We start from the raw sequence: 17066 nt of genomic DNA on the forward strand, positions 1-17066 counted from the left end.
TTTACAATTTTTCGAATAACTTGGTGACGTCATCTCAAAAATTTTAAATATGAATCTTGCTTGATCTGTTGTATTTAAACCTGACTTAAAAGTATTATTTGAGCTTAATAGGTGTACAATAAATTTAATATAAATTGTTTACTTACCTCTTCTTATGTACTCAAGTAAACTTCCAGTGTCGTAGCCACCCACCATTAGTAAAGCATCTCAGCTAAATCAATTCATATCACTCAAGAATTCCATGCCTCCTAACCTCCCAACTAAATAATTAAAAAACGTTTTATTTCCACCACCCCGATGAATAAATAAGCCCAGATTAAAATCCCTCCATCCCCAAATTCATATTGAATTCCTAACTTCATAAATTAATTTCAAACTCAACCACAAGACGGAGTTGATCGAATCTAAGCTACGCCGCAAAGGGGAAAGTGAAAAACGCAACGTCGTAAAGCTTTGAATATTTTATTAAGTTGGTCCTTGTCAACAAGATTCCATATTCAATCCAAGACTTCCTCAGTGAGATTATGCCAGGCCTCATGTCTGTGATCCGGATAACGAATCATGTCGAGCCACTGCTTTAATCGTAATCCTTTTGATCCGGTTCCGCCAAGAATTAAGCCGCCCAAATAATCGTTACTTTTGCCGTAATCTTTGTCGTAGACGGTGATGTAGAGGCTTTGGGTGGCCAGTTCGTTGGGGCGGGTGTCGAAGGCGAACTCCTCGTTATAGACGGGATTGAGATTTTTCCATTTGATGGAGGTTTTGTGTTTGCGGTGGTACGGGTCGGGCCGCAGTTGCCTGGAAAATTTAGAGTAGAATTAGAAACGCGAAGAGTGTATAAGGGGGCGGTTTTCGCGACTTTTGTTTGATGTTGGCGGGAATTGTGCGAGGGGTGGGTTTTTAATATTGCGAGAGAGTGAAGAATTTTCTTGGATAGTATGGACATTAAAAACGGAGTTAACTGTAATGGATGTCAAGTCATTTCTGTGCTGCGGAAATCCTCAGTGAATGTAACGGGTGTACTCGGAGTAGGCCTTGAAATTATTGTTTGACGTTTATTTATGACAGGGTAATTATTTTCGGAGAGTCACACCTTTTTTTAATAAGGGGTGTAATTTGGGATATTTCGATTTTAAAGTTGAATAATGAATCCATTAATTTTTTTATATAAGTCATCGAAATACACAATTAAAACGTTTACTGAAAAGTTTATATAATTTTCCCTCATGTAAGAGATCATTACGCTTCAAAATTTGTGAAGTACTTCCGTCTGTAAAGCTCTTTCTTATGTATTTAAAAAATATATGTATTTTACGGTACAATTTGATCAAGAACCTCTAAAAAAAGAGAGGGTGGGCGGGCGGGGCTAGTACCTGCTAAGATAAGACTGATTTTGGCAAATGAGATACGCTCTAAGAAAAGAGAAGGTGGGTGGGCGGGGCTAAAGTAATACCGATTTTGGCAAATGACATACCTTCCAAGAAAAGAGAGGGTGGGTGGGCGGGGCTAGTATTTGCTAAGATAAGAATGATTTTGGCAAACGACATATTCTCTAAGAAAATAGAGGGCGGGCAGGTGGGGCGGGTACAACAATAAAAAACCAGATTCCTTTAAATTTATCCGAAAACAAAACACCACTTCTTTCTTTCGAAGAAGTAACTATGGGGGTCTCGAACATATTTTCTGTAATGTAAAAATACGCTGAAAAATATTTTTAATTTTTTTTCTCATAGGTAGGAACATCCACTGTGGCGAAAATTTTATCAACAGGGAACCAAAATTTAAAAACATCACTATCTGACAAGCGAAAACCAACGGATTTATTTACAAATTATGTTTCGGAAAGACCTGCAACGACAAATTTGGCAACTTAATAAAAAAAAACGAATATTTCATTGTAGATACTCTTTTGGCATGTTCTAGGGAACAGTTGGAATTTAGAGAGGGGCGAACCACATTATACAAAATTCTTAAGTCAATGGGTTATAAACACAGGGAAGTAAATGGTCGCAAAATTTTATGTGAACAAAAAGATGTCGTTGCAGCCAAAATTACTTTTTTGAGAACATATTTACAGTTTCTAAATTCTTGTGAAAATTTGACTTTCGTGTATTTGGATGAAACATGGATCTATCAAAATGGTTCGTCCATTTGTCGCTGGGTGCACGATACTGGTCTAAAAGGTAATCCCACCAAAATTAAAAGTGAAGGATCAATGTTTACTATTCTCCACGCGAGTTGTTCAACGGGGTTCTTGGATGGTTGTAACAATTTTTTAAATTCAAAAGATAACGATAGAGACTATCATAAAACGATGGACGGGACAATTTTTCAAAATTTGGGTGGTTAATCAGCTCATTCCTGCTTTGGCAAAGTTGAACCAAAAATGTGTAGTGGTTTTAGACAATCATTCGATTCAGTTGGATAAACCACCCACTTTTTCTAGTAAAAAATGTAAAATAGAGGAATGGCTCTTTAAACATAGTGTTGAATTTGACAAAAAATTTTCGAAGAAACAGTTGTGGGTTTAATTCAGAAACAATAGAAAAAAAAAGATATTTGGTAGACGAGACATTAAGGGGGAACGCTAGACGAGAGACAAGTTTGAATCGAAAACTTAATAATTGAAAAATTGAAACATTTTAAATGAAAAAAATTGGTAAACCGAAAAATTGAAAAATCTATAAATCGGGAAATTGAACAATTTAAAAATTAAACAATTTAAAAATCGAAGAATTGGAAAACCAAAAAATCTAAACCGAGAACTTGAAAAATCGAATAATCGAGAAATCAAACATCAAGGAAAACAAAAAAAATAACGGAAAATCTAGAACTTAAAAATTGAAAAATTAAAATACCTATCGAAAAATTGAAAAACCGAGAAATCGAAACATCAAAAAATGGAAAAATTGAAGAACCGAAACATTGCAAAATCTCAGAACTGAAATACTGAAAAACTGAAAAATGGAAGGAAAATTCAAAAATCGAAAAAGTGAAAAAATTCAAAACTGAAATCTTGAAAAACTGAAAAATGGGAAGAAAATTGGAGAATCGGAAAAGTGAAAAAATCCAAAACTGAAACATTGAAAAATCCAGAAATCGAAAAATTGAAAAATCACAATTGAAGAAAGAATTGAAAATTCAAGAAATAGAGAAATGGGAAAATAAAAAAATCAGTTAATTGAAAAATTGAAAAATCGAAAAATTTAGAAACGTCAAAAATTAAAAACTGAAAAATAAAAAAAATTAAAAATCGTAAAACTGAAATATCGGAAATTTGAGAAATTGAAAAATGGAGAAATTCGAGAACCCGAAAATATGAAGAATCGAGAAAAATCCCAATAGTAATATGTCGAAAAATTGAGAAATAGAAATCGATCAAAACTGTAAGTATCGTAAAGTTAATAAATTGAAAAATTGAAAATTTTTGAAAAAAAAATCGTGTCAAAAACTAAAAATTCAAAAAATCAAGAAACTGAACAATCAAAAAATAAAAAAATTAAAATCCCAGTAAGTTGATAAATAGGAAAATTTAAAAAACAAAAATTTTAAAAATCCAAGAATTGAACAACAAAAAAAATCCAAACCTGAAAACTCCAAAATCGAATGATCGAGAACTCAAAACATCAAAGAAAACAAAAAATCTAAAATTTAAAAATTCGACAAATTGAAAAATCATGGAACTGAAAAATTGAAAAGTCGAGATAGTGAGAAATCTAAAAACCTAAAACTTTAAAAACTGAAAAATTAAAACATCGAAAAATTTAAAAACCATGAAAACACAATATAAAGTCGCGATCTTTTCTATAGAACCACTCCCTAGTGTAAATTTTCAAAATTTGTTTGGTGTAAGTGACCTTGACGGGTTTCTGGGGGAAAACATATGTGTCAAAAATTTGACAGGTTAGATGGCCCCATTGTCAATGTAGATATTTTATTTTAATAAATAGATGAACAGAACATACAGTCTGCACGGGATACAGTGCGGCATAGCTGAGGCCAACCGAAACATTCGTGTTGTGCAAAGTCATTTAATAGATTATCTATTAACTAACCTTGCGTGTTGTGCTAGTTTCGATTGCCATGTCAACTACCGCTACCAACCACGTTCGGCGTAAAGTACTAGATGACAGAGCTACCAACCTGACTTTTTATCGAGTGGTTCCGTACAAATGACCGCTACTGTAAAAAATTTGAAAAATTGAAGAAACGAAATATTTCAAAATTCCAAAGCTGAAATATTGAAAAACCTAAAAATGGAAGGAAAATTAAAGAATCGAAACAGTGAAAAAATCCCAAGCTGAAACATTGAAAAATTGAGAAATGGAGAAATGGGAAAATCAAAAAAATTGGTCTAAAGAGTTTAGATAGTACTTCCCTCGCTATCGGAAACGTGACGACTGCATGCCTGTTATGTTTTTTTTTTCACATTAGATTTCAAAGCATTCGGTTTTGTAGTTCCTGATTAAATCAGCAAAATAAATTTGCGCATTCATTAAATTTTTTGAGTCACCCTGTATATGCAAATCCAAAAAACATGAATGGAATGATAAATCACAAGAAGAGACTCATTATATTTTATACAATTTAGATAGGATTTATTCAGCAAAATTTTGGGGTGGCGTCATCCATTTTTTAGAAGGGATGAGCAAATATATTTTGATCAAAAATTTACCATTCTTATGGTAAATTTAAAACATTTGCAAGGTTTTAAAGCATTCGGTTTTGTAGTTCCTGATTAAATTAATAAAATAAGTTTGCCCATTCATTAAATTTTTTGAGTCACCCTATATATCCGAATCCAAAAAATATGAATGGGATTATAAATTGCAAGAAGAGACTCATCATATTTTGTACATTTTAGATAGGATTTATTCAGCAAAATTTTGAGGTGACGTCATCAATTTTTTAGAGGGGATTAGTCAATATATTGTGATTAAAACGGTCCTGGTTTAATAACAAAAAAATATTGTTCGTCTATGAAACAAGCTCGTCTTAGACCAAAGTATTCGTAAAAAAAATATGTCGAAAAAAAATGTACGTATGCTGGTTTAAATATTTTTTAGAAAATCCTGCCATGGATGTAGAAACATTTGTGACAGCCAAAGAGGTTTTTTTGAGAAAATTATCTTTGAATTTAGACCAAATTGAAATAGACACTAGGCAACAGGCACATTTGGGCAAAAGAAAGAGAAATTAGGGTTACGGCTTCAAATTTTGGACGTATTTATAAACTTACACCAACTACAGCAATAGCTAAAATTGTGGAGTCTCTATTGTATATTACATTTAGAGGTAATAGTCATACATACTATGGACAGCAAAGTGAGGAAAAAGCTGTCAAGTGTTTTGAAATAAATAAAAATGTAAAAACTGAACGGTGTGGCTTGTCTATTTCAAAGCAATTTCCTTACTTGGCTGCTAGTCCAGACAGGGTTCTAGAGGATAGGAGTGCATTAGTCGAAATTAAATGCCCTTCAAAATCGCAAGATTTGTCTCCCGAAGAAGAGGTTAGAAAAAAAGTAATCAAATTTTGTACATTAACAGAGAATTGAAACTAAAAAAAAATCATGATTACTACTTTCAAGTCCAGGGATAAGTGCTTGTTATGGGTGTTTCACAAGTTTATTTTGTTGTGTGGACACCCAAAGGTATAAATATGGAAAAAAATTATAAAGACGAAGAAATGTGTAAAAAGATGGCAGATAAACTTGGCAGATTTTACTTTGGCGCATTATTGCCCGAAATAATTGATTCAAGAAGAAAGAGGAACCTGCCTTTGCGAGAGATTTTTTTAAAATAAATAAAATTTGTTTCTATTTTTTTATGTACTTTAATAATTTATTAGGAGTACATTTTTCATCACCAAGACTTGCATATTTTTATTTTAAATATATTTTGAAAATGATCTCTCGGTAAATGAAAACATATACGAGCATTTTTTTCGAGTAAACAATGAAGGGAGAAGTTACTGGGCGTAGGGCTTTTTTAAAACACCTCCTTTCTGGGATAAGTAGTAGATACACTTAGCTACTTATACGTGTTAAACAAAAGCTGTATTTTATATATTTTTTATTATTATTATAAATATGTTTATTAGTTTTATTAATTAACAAAGCAAAATATATATTAACAATAATATTACAATGAATTTTTAGTAAACATGTGTATTGTATTCAGGATCCTGAGTGGAGTAAAAATATTATAGTTCCCCAGTTTTAATTCGGTTGTATGATAGTACCTCATTGCGTAAAAGTTAATTTCCTTAACAATAGATTACTACGGCCGGTCCTGGCGGCTTGTTATAAAACTGAGTTCCTTGCCATAAATTAGAAAAATCAGCCGAGAACTCTTAACAATTAGCTTATGGTAGAGCAGGCGATAAGGGTTTTACCTGGAAAGTCTACGGAAGCTCTACCAAATTTTAGTGGCGCTCCTATCGGCAAAGTACTGAACTAACTACTCAAATTCTGTCGAATTGATACCCATTTTTTTCAAGAATTGTTCGTTTTTGTTAAAAACTGTGCTAACCAATAGATCATTAATTTTCCTCTGATACTCCTGTTAAAATTATTCTACGTATTTTGCATTAATTTGTGGTATATTTTGATTTTAATTAACACATTATTATTTAAACAAATTGTACCACTAACAAACATTTAATGACTCTGCGCCCTGTAAAAAGTGATGTTTTATCCATGTGCAAATTTTCAAGCGATTCTATGATGGTTATGACTCAAAAAACTTGAAAAGAAAACATACAATGGTGCTTTTTTTGCGATATTTCTCAGCCATATTTTTTTTAATTGATTGAACTGGTCTCTGCGCTGCAGAATATGAAAAAAGCTGCAGTTTGATGTATGATACATCTATATTAATATCGTTTTTTCATACAAAAAACCAAAAAAATGTTATACCTCGTCTAGCGAGTCCCCTTAAGGCGCTTTCTAAATGTACTCCAAGCATGTGGCAAAATTTTTGTAAACATTGTGAAAAACTTATTTTGGCAGATTGGGAAAAAATATGGGAAATCTTTCGTACGAATCTATACCTCCTTTCATTATTTCGCTAGGTGAATCTGATTCAGAATCTGAATTTGAAAATGACGTGATGATACAGATTTTCATAGCGAAATAATGGAAATGGAGTGAATTGTAGCTTGTCGGGGGCTGATATTTTGACGCATCTTTCGTTCTAAATTTACCAACAAAACAAGTATAATTTTAGTTAGATCATCCATTTTGTTACTTTGCACCAAATTTTAAGCATTTTCATTTTTTTTTTTTTGTAACTCTTCATGGCGTACAGTAACATTTATATTAATAAGCTTTTGGAAGTACTTGGTAACAGCAAATAAAGAACACTTACATTAGCATTAGTAATAGCTATATAGATAAATCATTCAATTTAATGCCGGAAAAATGTTTCAGAAGATCTAAATCCATCAAAGCACTAGAGCAAGGTTGTTGTCTTTTACCAATCCTTTTAGTAATCTTAGAAAAGTGAAAAAAGAAGTTGGAAGATATGGAATTAGGCTGTTCACAAAGGTCGAAATTTCCATTTCAAAGAAGAGTGGGCAAGCAGAACGAACTGATGATTGAGAATTAAAGATGAGATGCTAAATGTGGCATGCGACAATAGTCGTATGTAGAACCACCATTCATACAAAAACAATGTTGAAGTGAAATTTTAGTGTTTGTTCCTTACATATGAAATAAACACTTACAAAAAGTCGAATAACTGTTTTAAATAGCGTAAAGTTTTAAGGTTTCTAAGAAATGGATACCGTTAACTTTGGTCATTGCTACTGAAAACTGAAAGTATCGGCAACAATGTTTATATTTCTGGCATATTTTTTAACCTTTAATTTAATAAAACGTAACCTAACGAAAAAAGTTCAGGGAATTTTTATTCTTCTGCATCGAATACCAACAAACTCACTAGATTTTCAGGTCCAACCCTACTATATAAGGATCGTGAACGGATAATATTTCCTATTTTAGTGTTACATTAATCGCTGGAGAAAAAATAACATGTTTCATTCGAATTAATATACCATTTTGACGAATAATAATAAATTAGAGCACAACTTCTTGTACCCCTATACTTAATTTCAGTTGATTCAACTGGTTCTCAAGATATTTAACTGTAGCGACCCTTTTTAGAAGACAGTTTAAATAACAAAATCATCATTTCCAATAAAATTTTGAATTGGCAACCGTCCACTTCGACCGAAAACACTTCTAATGAAATTTCTCACCTTCCTGAACCTATAGATTTGGCAAAAGTGGTGGAAAAATCCATGAAATGTCATTAACGTGGAACACAGTTGTAATAGTTGCACCATTGACTAACTTTTATTTAAATAAAAAAAAATTAAGATTCACTTGGTTTGTGAATTTTTTGGATTTCCTCTTAACTGTCCGCTTACTAATTGTGATAAAAATTGGAATGCGAGCTACTGCTATTAAGTAAATGCCGACACGCGAATAAGATTAATTAGCATATGCAAAGGAGTTGAATTGGAAGCTTGCCAATAAGTCTAGTTGACTAGTTTTATCTCTTTATCTATTAGCCTGCTTTTGAGGATTAAGAGCACGAAGTGAACGCTTCATCGTGTTATGGTTGCTGGAGTCACTGCACAGTTAATAAATTCTTCTCAAAGCCGAATTCCATAGTCTTTACGAGTAGATCAAACTTCAGCACTCAAAAAGCAATTTCCATCTATGTAATGCATTGAATGATTTTAGTTTTCGAGCGAGACTCAAATGAGTACTTTCTTGTACTTTTTTAAAACGTGAATAGATATTTGATTCATTTGTGAAACTCTGAAAAGACAAAGTTACATTTTAAACAATTTTTATTGAAAAGTACAACCTGTTATACACGTGGTATTGCTTCTACCGATTTTTTGATATACAGGGTTGCTAAAAGTATGGAAGCAGTTGAATATCTCGGGAACGGTTAGTTGAATCTTCTTGAAATTTAGGGTATACTAAAAAATACTCAAGCTCTATTTTCAGTAATTTTTTGATACCTTAAACTTCATTTGTTTTCAAGTAGCAAGGCTAATTTGATTTTTTTTAAATAGCACCAGTAGTCAGATCGTGTATCAGATAGAAGATTTATTTTCTCCGCACAGTGTACTTCTACTATTGTTTCTAAAGGATGGGCCCTCAAACCATGGATCAATAACAAAATTCTAGGTTTGGTACTTAAAAAAAAGATAGCTGTGGCGCACGTTCACAAGAACAGGTTCCGAATCCAGCTACAAAGCCCGTAGAGAGTTTTCAAATCACCTTTCGTGTATTATTAGGGAAGCTAGATGTGTAAACGAAAAGCGTATAGTGGACAACAAAAATCCAAAAAGCCTTTCCAAAAATATTCGTAGTCCACGAAAACGACAGTGCCAGTGTTGCGAATATATTTGCCGACACATTTGCCAGAGGGGTCATAGTAGAGCCTCCTCTAAAGGATTTAAATTTGTCCAGCAAGTATAATCCGAACTGTATTGAAGACCCGAGTTTTTCTAGCGAGATAGTCTTAGGTAAACTAAACAAAATAACAACGTACAAATCCCCTGGACCAGATCTTATTTCGGTCAATGTTTTGAAAAAATGTGCAGATCCCCTCGCGGTTCCGCTCTCAGTTTTGATGGAAAAATCTTTCAAGTCGGGAGAAGTTCCCTTAGACTAGAAAACGGCAATAATTCGTCCGATTTTCAAAAAAGGCGATAAGTTTGATGCTTCTAATTACCGGCCTGTCAGTTTAACGTCCCTTCTGGTCAGGCTTATTCCACGCGAACAACACGAATTCTTGCCCGGTAGATCTGTTCAGTCAAACCTCTTGTGCTGTATGTCCGATTGGACAAAAGATGCAGATTCGGAACGACCGTTGGAAATATCTATATCTTGATTTCTCGAAGGCGTTCGACAGAGTTCCGAAAGGCCGACTCTTACACAAATTAAACCATCTTGGTCTACGTGGTAATTTGCATCGATGGATTGATTCATTCCTAATTGATCGAAACTTTAGAGTGCAGATTGGAGACGTTGTCAGTAGATCGATTGATGTGCTAAGTGGAGTGCCGCAGGGGTCCGTACTTGGTCCTCTGCTTTTTATCGTGTACACAGCCGGCATTAAGAATATTATAACATCGTCTTTTGCCATATTTGCAAACAACATCAAGTTCTACTCGTACAGTTGCGACAATTTTTCGTCCTTGTCATCTGACTTTCGTTCGATTTACAAATGGTATCAAGTTTGATTATTGTCATAAACTTGGACAAATGTTTTACCTAACATCTTGGTAAGGGAAATCCCCGACACGTGTATAATATCGGAAGCTACAGGCTTGCCACCACTGAATGCCATAAGGATTTGGGTGTTTACGTTTGCTCGAGACTCCTTTGGTCTGACCATGTCTTGCAGGCCACGAACAAGTCCAATAAAAATAGAAATCGTCAAAGAACCGGAAGACCAAACAATGTTACAAATGACGAGAACTCTTCTATCTATCATGTTAGATGTAACTGAAAATCCGAAAATTTAAGTGCAACAATTGGCATTAAACCATAATATGAGTAGAGACTTAGTTCAAAAATACTCAAACGGAAAAAATATCACCCATACAAAATTCATTTACTACAAGAATTGAGTGAGGATGACTTTGACCGCTGAATCGAATTTTGCGAAATGATGGCAGACAGACCAGATCAGGATGGCAATTTCATAAACCAATTATTATTTTCTGATGAGTCTACTTTTTGTTTGAATCGGCATGTTAATCACTATAACTGTAGAGACTGGTCCAATACAAATCTACACTGGATGGAGGAGATTCATACACAGTCCCCCAAAAAATTAATGCTTGGTGAAATTTAACGTCTGACAAATACATTCAACTTTTGCAACAAAGTACTATGCCTCGATTTGGACAAATATTTCCCAACTATGAAAACCCAAATTTATCTGCAGGGTCTATCTGGTTCCAACAAAATGGAGCACCACCTCACTTCGGATGTCAAGTACGGCATTACTTGAATGAAACTTTTCCTGGAAGGTGGATAGGACGAAAGGGAGCAGCTAGGTGACCCGATTTAACCCCACTTGACTTGTTTCTGTGGGGTTATGTAAAAAATCGAGTTTATGTTATTAGACTACAAAGCATCGAAGAAATCCAAGAAGGGATATTAAATGCGATTGCCGAGATCCCTCCCAATATTCTAACAGATTAATTTGAAAACTTTGTGCAACGTATTTCCTAATGCCAGGAAGTAAACGGAGAACATTTCTACCATTTATTGTAAAATTATTGTTTTTTAAATGTTGATTTGATGTTTTTTTTAATAGTGTATTATCTTATTTAAACTTTTCGTATCAGATTCCATATCAATATATTCACTATTTACAGTCTTTAATTCGGAGGATTGTTATTTCTAGAATATTGTGTAAATTATAATTTAATTATGCGCTTCTTTTCTTAATATATATGGTTTTCATTCAACAACACGATACTTAAAAGTCGTAAAACATGTTCCATATGGTGATTTTTTGTAGAGAAATAAGGATTTTCAATTAACCTCCGCCCCCCTTTCGCCCTTGAAACTAATAAAAAAATTAATTCGAAATGGAGGCGGAGCTTGCATTGAGGCTTTTTTTTTCTATATGCGTATAGTCATCTTTTCGCAACAAAAACTAAAATATATTAAAAAGGTAAATTTTTTTTGAGAAATGTGGATTTTGTAATTTTTCTTAATAGATATATAAAGTTTTTTTTTTCAGGAACACGACATTTGAAACATTATTCTAACCTCAAATCCACCATTTGATATTTTAACTACTTTATTATTGAAAGGATTTTTCAGTTAAGCTCCGCCCCCTCGGCTCACGACTAATAAAGCAAGTCATCACAATTGAAATGGGGGCAAAGGGCGTGGCTTATATTGGGCCTTCGTTTTTTCTTAATATACATATTGTCACCTTTTCGCAACAAGAAACTTAAAATATGTTTAAAATGGTAAATTTTGTAAAGAAATGTGGATTAAGGTTCGTCCTTTGAATTGACAACAAATGAAAAATTCATCACAATTGAGACAGGGGCGGGTGGGCGGGGTTTAATCATTGGCTTCTTTTTCTTAATATATAGTTTTTTTTTTCAAGAACACGATACTTCAAACATTATTCTAACCTCAAATCCACCATTTGATATTTTAACTACTTTATTATTGAAAGGATTTTTCAGTTAAGCTTCGCCCCCTCGGCTCACGACTAATAAACAAGTCATCACAATTGAAATGGGGGCAAAGGGCGTGGCTTATATTGGGCCTTCGTTTTTTCTTAATATACATATTGTCACCGTTTCGCAACAAGAAACTTAAAATATGTTTAAAATGGTAAATTTTGTAAAGAAATGTGGATTAAGGTTCGTCCTTCGAATTGACAACAAATGAAAAATTCATCACAATTGATACAGGGGCGGGTGGGCGGGGTTTAATCATTGGCTTCTTTTTCTTAATATATAGTTTTTTTTTCAAGAACACGATACTTCAAATATAATTCTAACCTCAAATTCGCTATTTGATATCTTAAGTATTTTATTGTTGAAAGAATTTTTCAGTTATGCCCCGCCCCTCAGGCTCTCGACTAATAAACAAATTCACCACAAATGAAATGGGGGCTGAGGGCGTGGCTTACATTGAGCCTTCGTTTTTCCTAATATACGTATAGTCATCTTTTCGTAACAAGAAACTTTAAATAGGTTTAAAATGGTAAATTTTGTAAAGAAATGTGGATGTTGTAATTAAGGTCCGTCCTTCGAATTGACAACAAATGAAAAATTCATTACAATTGGGACAGGGCGGGTGGGCGGGGCTAATCCTTGGCTTCTTTCTCTTAATATATAGTTTTTTGAAAGGATTTTTCAGTTAACCCCGCCCCTCCAGGCTCACGACTAATACAAAAATTCATCACGGGCGGGCTTAATCATTGCCGTCTTTTTCTTAATATATAGAGTTTTTTTTTTAACAACACGACACTTCAAACATTAATCTAACCTCAAATTTGCCATTTGATATTTTAAGTATTTTATTATTGAAAGGATTTTTCAGTTAAGCCCCGCTCCCCCGGCTCACGATTAATAAAAAAATTCACCACAAATGAAATGGGGGCGGAGGGCATGGCTTACATTGAGCCTTCGTTTTTTCTTAATATACGTAATTACGTATGGTCATCTTTTTGCAACAAGAAACTTAGAATATGTTTAAAATGATACATTTTGTATTAAGCTTCGTCCTTCGGACTGACAACATTTGAAAAATTCATCACAATTAAGATAGGGGCGGGTGGGCGGGGCTAATCATTGGCTTCTTTTTCTTAATATTGTAACGGATTTTTATTTAATTTTGAATTGATTTGCATTCGAAGTGGTGGCGCATCTATCACGCGTAGTGTTGGTGTGAGCTACGGGAAGAAACGGGGAGAAAAAGAGAGATAAGAACAGAGAGGGAGATAGCGGGGCGGGAGCGAGTGAGGAGCTCGGGAGGAAGAGAATCAAGTTGAGGGGCTTTTCAAGGAAGATTTTCGGGAAGAGACGGGACCTGAGAACCGAAGGAAGAGTCAGGAGCCTCCGCCGCCTACGCTGGGGAGAGAAGAGGTGCCCTTCCGCATATTTTAACAGTGATTGGCTTATCGTATGTAATACCTTTAATAATATAATTTGTTGTAAACGTAGTTTTATTGGGCTCGGGATGAAACCCACTTCGTGAGGTAACAATACAGTAGCATTTATTTGAAATCCTGTAAGTAGGTTACAATATATAGTTTTTTTTTTCAAGATCACATAATTCTAACCTCAAATTCAAATTCAAATTAAGTATTTTATTGTTGGAAGGGGAATATGTATATTAAGAAAAGAAAGTCAATGGCTAAGCCCCACCCACCCACCCACCCTCTTTAAATTGTAATTCATGTTTTTATTCGTCGTGAGACGGGAGGCGGAGCTTAATGGCTAGTTCATATTTCTCTACAAAAAAATGCCACCTGAACCATATTTTAAGCATCGTGTTGTTGAAAGAAAGTTATAAATATATATTAAGAAAAAGAAATAGAAGATTATTTTAATTATTTGGAAATAGCATTTAAATCAGTCTGTTACTCTGGCAATTTATTTCAGTTTATGTACCCTCAGTTCTATCATTTTCACTATAATAGGGCACTAATATAATTTTTGAATAAAGTATCTTACGCCAAGACTACTAACATTTGATTACTATTGCTATTTAAAAGAAATTAAGTTAGCCCTGCATCTCAAAAACAAATGAATTATGTATAAAATTTGAAAAAATTGCAGAAAATAGAACTTGAGTATTCCTAGGGAAAGCCCAAATTTCAATAGGATTCAACAACCCGTTGTCGCGAAATTCAACTATTTCCATACTTTTTAGCGACCCTAGTCCAATGATGGACTATTTTCGTTAGAACGTTTTCAGTGGGTCAGTGAAAATAGTGCATTGTTTTATTAGGATTAAAAGTGATGTTTTTTGCGATTTTTTTTCTTCAGCCAGTAATGTAACACTAAAATAGGAAATAATTAAATTAAAAAAAAAATTGTAACGGAAATGGAATCAGTAGTCTTGAATGTACGTTGTACGTAGTCATGATTACTTATTTTTTATTTACGTTGTCATTGATTTTCAAAAAGTATCAAAAATTTATTCATTTTTCGCCAAAAATGAATGTTGAAGAAGATTTGCCTCCAGATGTAACCGAAAAGGCTCAAATAGAGATTGCAGACGTACTTCCGACCAAATTGCGTGAAATCTATGAGTTTGCTGCAAACGCTTCATGAGATGGTGTAAAGAAAAAAACATTGAAACCTTTTCCGAGCACGTGTTGCTGGTGTATTTTGCCGATTTGGCAAAAACAATGAAATCATCCACACTATGGTCGCAATATTCGATGGTAAAGGCGAGTTTAAAAATAAAAAATGGCATAGATATAGAAATATTTTCAAAACTAGGAGCGTTTTTGAAGAAACAAGCGGAAGGTTACAAGTCAAAGAAATCAAGAGTTTTAACAAATAACCAAATAGAAGATTTTTTAAGCCATGCTGCAGATGAAATATATTTATTTACGAAACTAAGTTTACAACTGAAATTAATGAAATGATTACACTTTATAAGTTGTCCTTCAATTTGTTGTAATCTTCGGGGTGAGTGGCGCATGCCGTTGTCAGGAATTGGTGGAATTAAGAATAGACCATATTGAAAATATTAAATCAGGTTTATTTGTAACGATTCCTCATAAGAAAACTAAAAAGCCAAGACCATTTACCGTTATGGGGGAAAAATATTTTAATATTAATCAGAAATATATAACTCTTCGAGAAAAAAATTTTCATGAACGTCGATTTGTCGTTAAATACCTAAATGGAAAGTGTCAGCGACAAGGAGTTGGGATTCACAAGATTAGCGATGTCCCACGAGAAGTAGCTAAATTTTTAAAATTGGAAAATCCCAATGAATATAGCGGACATTGCTTACGTCGGACGTCTGCCACTCTCCTTGTAGATGCTGGAGGTGACATTATATCTCTCAAGAGACACGGAGGGTGGAAATCGAATAGTGTAAGGTTTGAGATTAATTATTATTTGTTTTTGATTCTAGCATTTAAAAGACTTTTAAATCCTAGGATTAAAAGTAAATGTTGCCTTAGTAACGCAAGTTTTTTTCCTAATTAAAAAAACGTCTACCTTTAGTGTTGAAGTTGTATTAAAAGTGTCATGTTTTAAGACGGGTGTAGAAAAAATCTTTTAAATAGTGTAGTAGATCTAAGAATATGGCCAATGATATCACTACTTACAGTTTCACGAAAGGATCCGAAAACCCATTATTATCCATCGGCAGCAAATTGACGCATCTGCACACCGTCACCAACAGCGCCCTCCTCTTCGTGCTGTACCCCAGCGACAGCAAAATCTGACCCCTGGACCACAAATCGTCGAACCACTGATTCAGCTCAGGCGCCGGCAACGGGCCCTTGTGCTCCTGCCTCATCTCCTCCAAAGGAGCCGTCACATAGATGGTATTCTGCTGCTTCAGCTTGGCCAAGGGAATTCGCGTCTCTCCCATGTAGTCGTGGCCGAACTTATCGTCGTCCACCACCAGAACATGCAGCGACTTCTTCATCAAATCCGTGTCCGTGATGTCGTAGAAAGTCAAGTTTTCGTTGAATTCCGGATTTCGCGTCTTGTGGACCGTTTTCGTTCGCAGGCGCGTCGACATTTTGGCGTTCGGTAGGATGTTGAGTTTGCAGAAGGGGTCGGAGAGACCGTTGATGTCCATGGGGATGAGGTTCTTAGCACGGTAGACGGTACAGAGAAGGGTGGTGGTGATGGGGTCGTAGGTTAGTGATAGTTCGATGGTGCCCAGTGAGGTGTCTGAGTGTTTGTGATCGTCAGAGGTCTGTAACAACAAGGACAAAATGTGGGTTAAATTATTATTATTACTATTAAACTATTTCAACGTGAGAGTATATTGTTTTTGACAATATGGAAGAGCTTAAGGCAAATTGAAATTTAACGTAACCGTCAAAAAAGCCCTGACAAAATAACCCGGAATGAACTTTCTGTAGATTAAAAAGGTAAAGGTTAGATCGTAATTAAATTGTAATGTCTGTTTGAATATACTATTTACTTTCTGAGCGTAAGCTAAGGAAGTATTGTAATCAAGTCCATTGGACGACTACTTTTATGTTTTCTCGACGTTTCATGGCTCCAAGAGTACGAAAAATAGGTTTCCTGCTTCCGTCTCTCTGTCTGTTTGCCGTCTATCCTAATTTATATTAGACAGATAATCTCCGAAACTACTGGAACGATTGTTGTCAAATTTTATATGTATATTCGGCTTTTTTCGTTTTCTTCTTTTTTTCAATTTTCCCATTCTTCAGTGTTTCGGTTTTTTAACTTTACGATTTTTTAATTTCCAATAAATATAGCGGTATCACATTATCGAGTATTCCCGGAAAATCCTTGGCAAGAATAATGGAAAGAAGAATAAAAGAAAAGT

At 34.3% G+C, this 17066-nt stretch overlaps 1 protein-coding gene across 2 annotated transcripts in view; it reads right to left on the minus strand.

Moving 5' to 3' along the window:
- Positions 1-442: 442 nt before the first annotated feature.
- The window catches only part of LOC135139103 (rabphilin-3A), a 67470-nt gene continuing 50846 nt past the window's right edge, over positions 443-17066 (minus strand). For both annotated transcript variants that reach the window (XM_064069194.1, XM_064069193.1), the window contains exons 7-8: positions 15862-16463; positions 443-798 (exon numbers count right to left, since the gene is read on the minus strand). In XM_064069194.1, the coding sequence (XP_063925264.1) occupies positions 498-798; positions 15862-16463 (903 nt within the window). In that variant the 3' untranslated portion in view covers positions 443-497. The remainder of the gene's footprint in view (positions 799-15861; positions 16464-17066) is intronic.

Source organism: Zophobas morio, unplaced genomic scaffold (assembly GCF_036711695.1).
Source record: "Zophobas morio isolate AGI-343-1 ecotype UQ-CSIRO unplaced genomic scaffold, CSIRO_AGI_Zmor_V1 ptg000030l, whole genome shotgun sequence".
NCBI lineage: Eukaryota > Metazoa > Arthropoda > Insecta > Coleoptera > Tenebrionidae > Zophobas > Zophobas morio.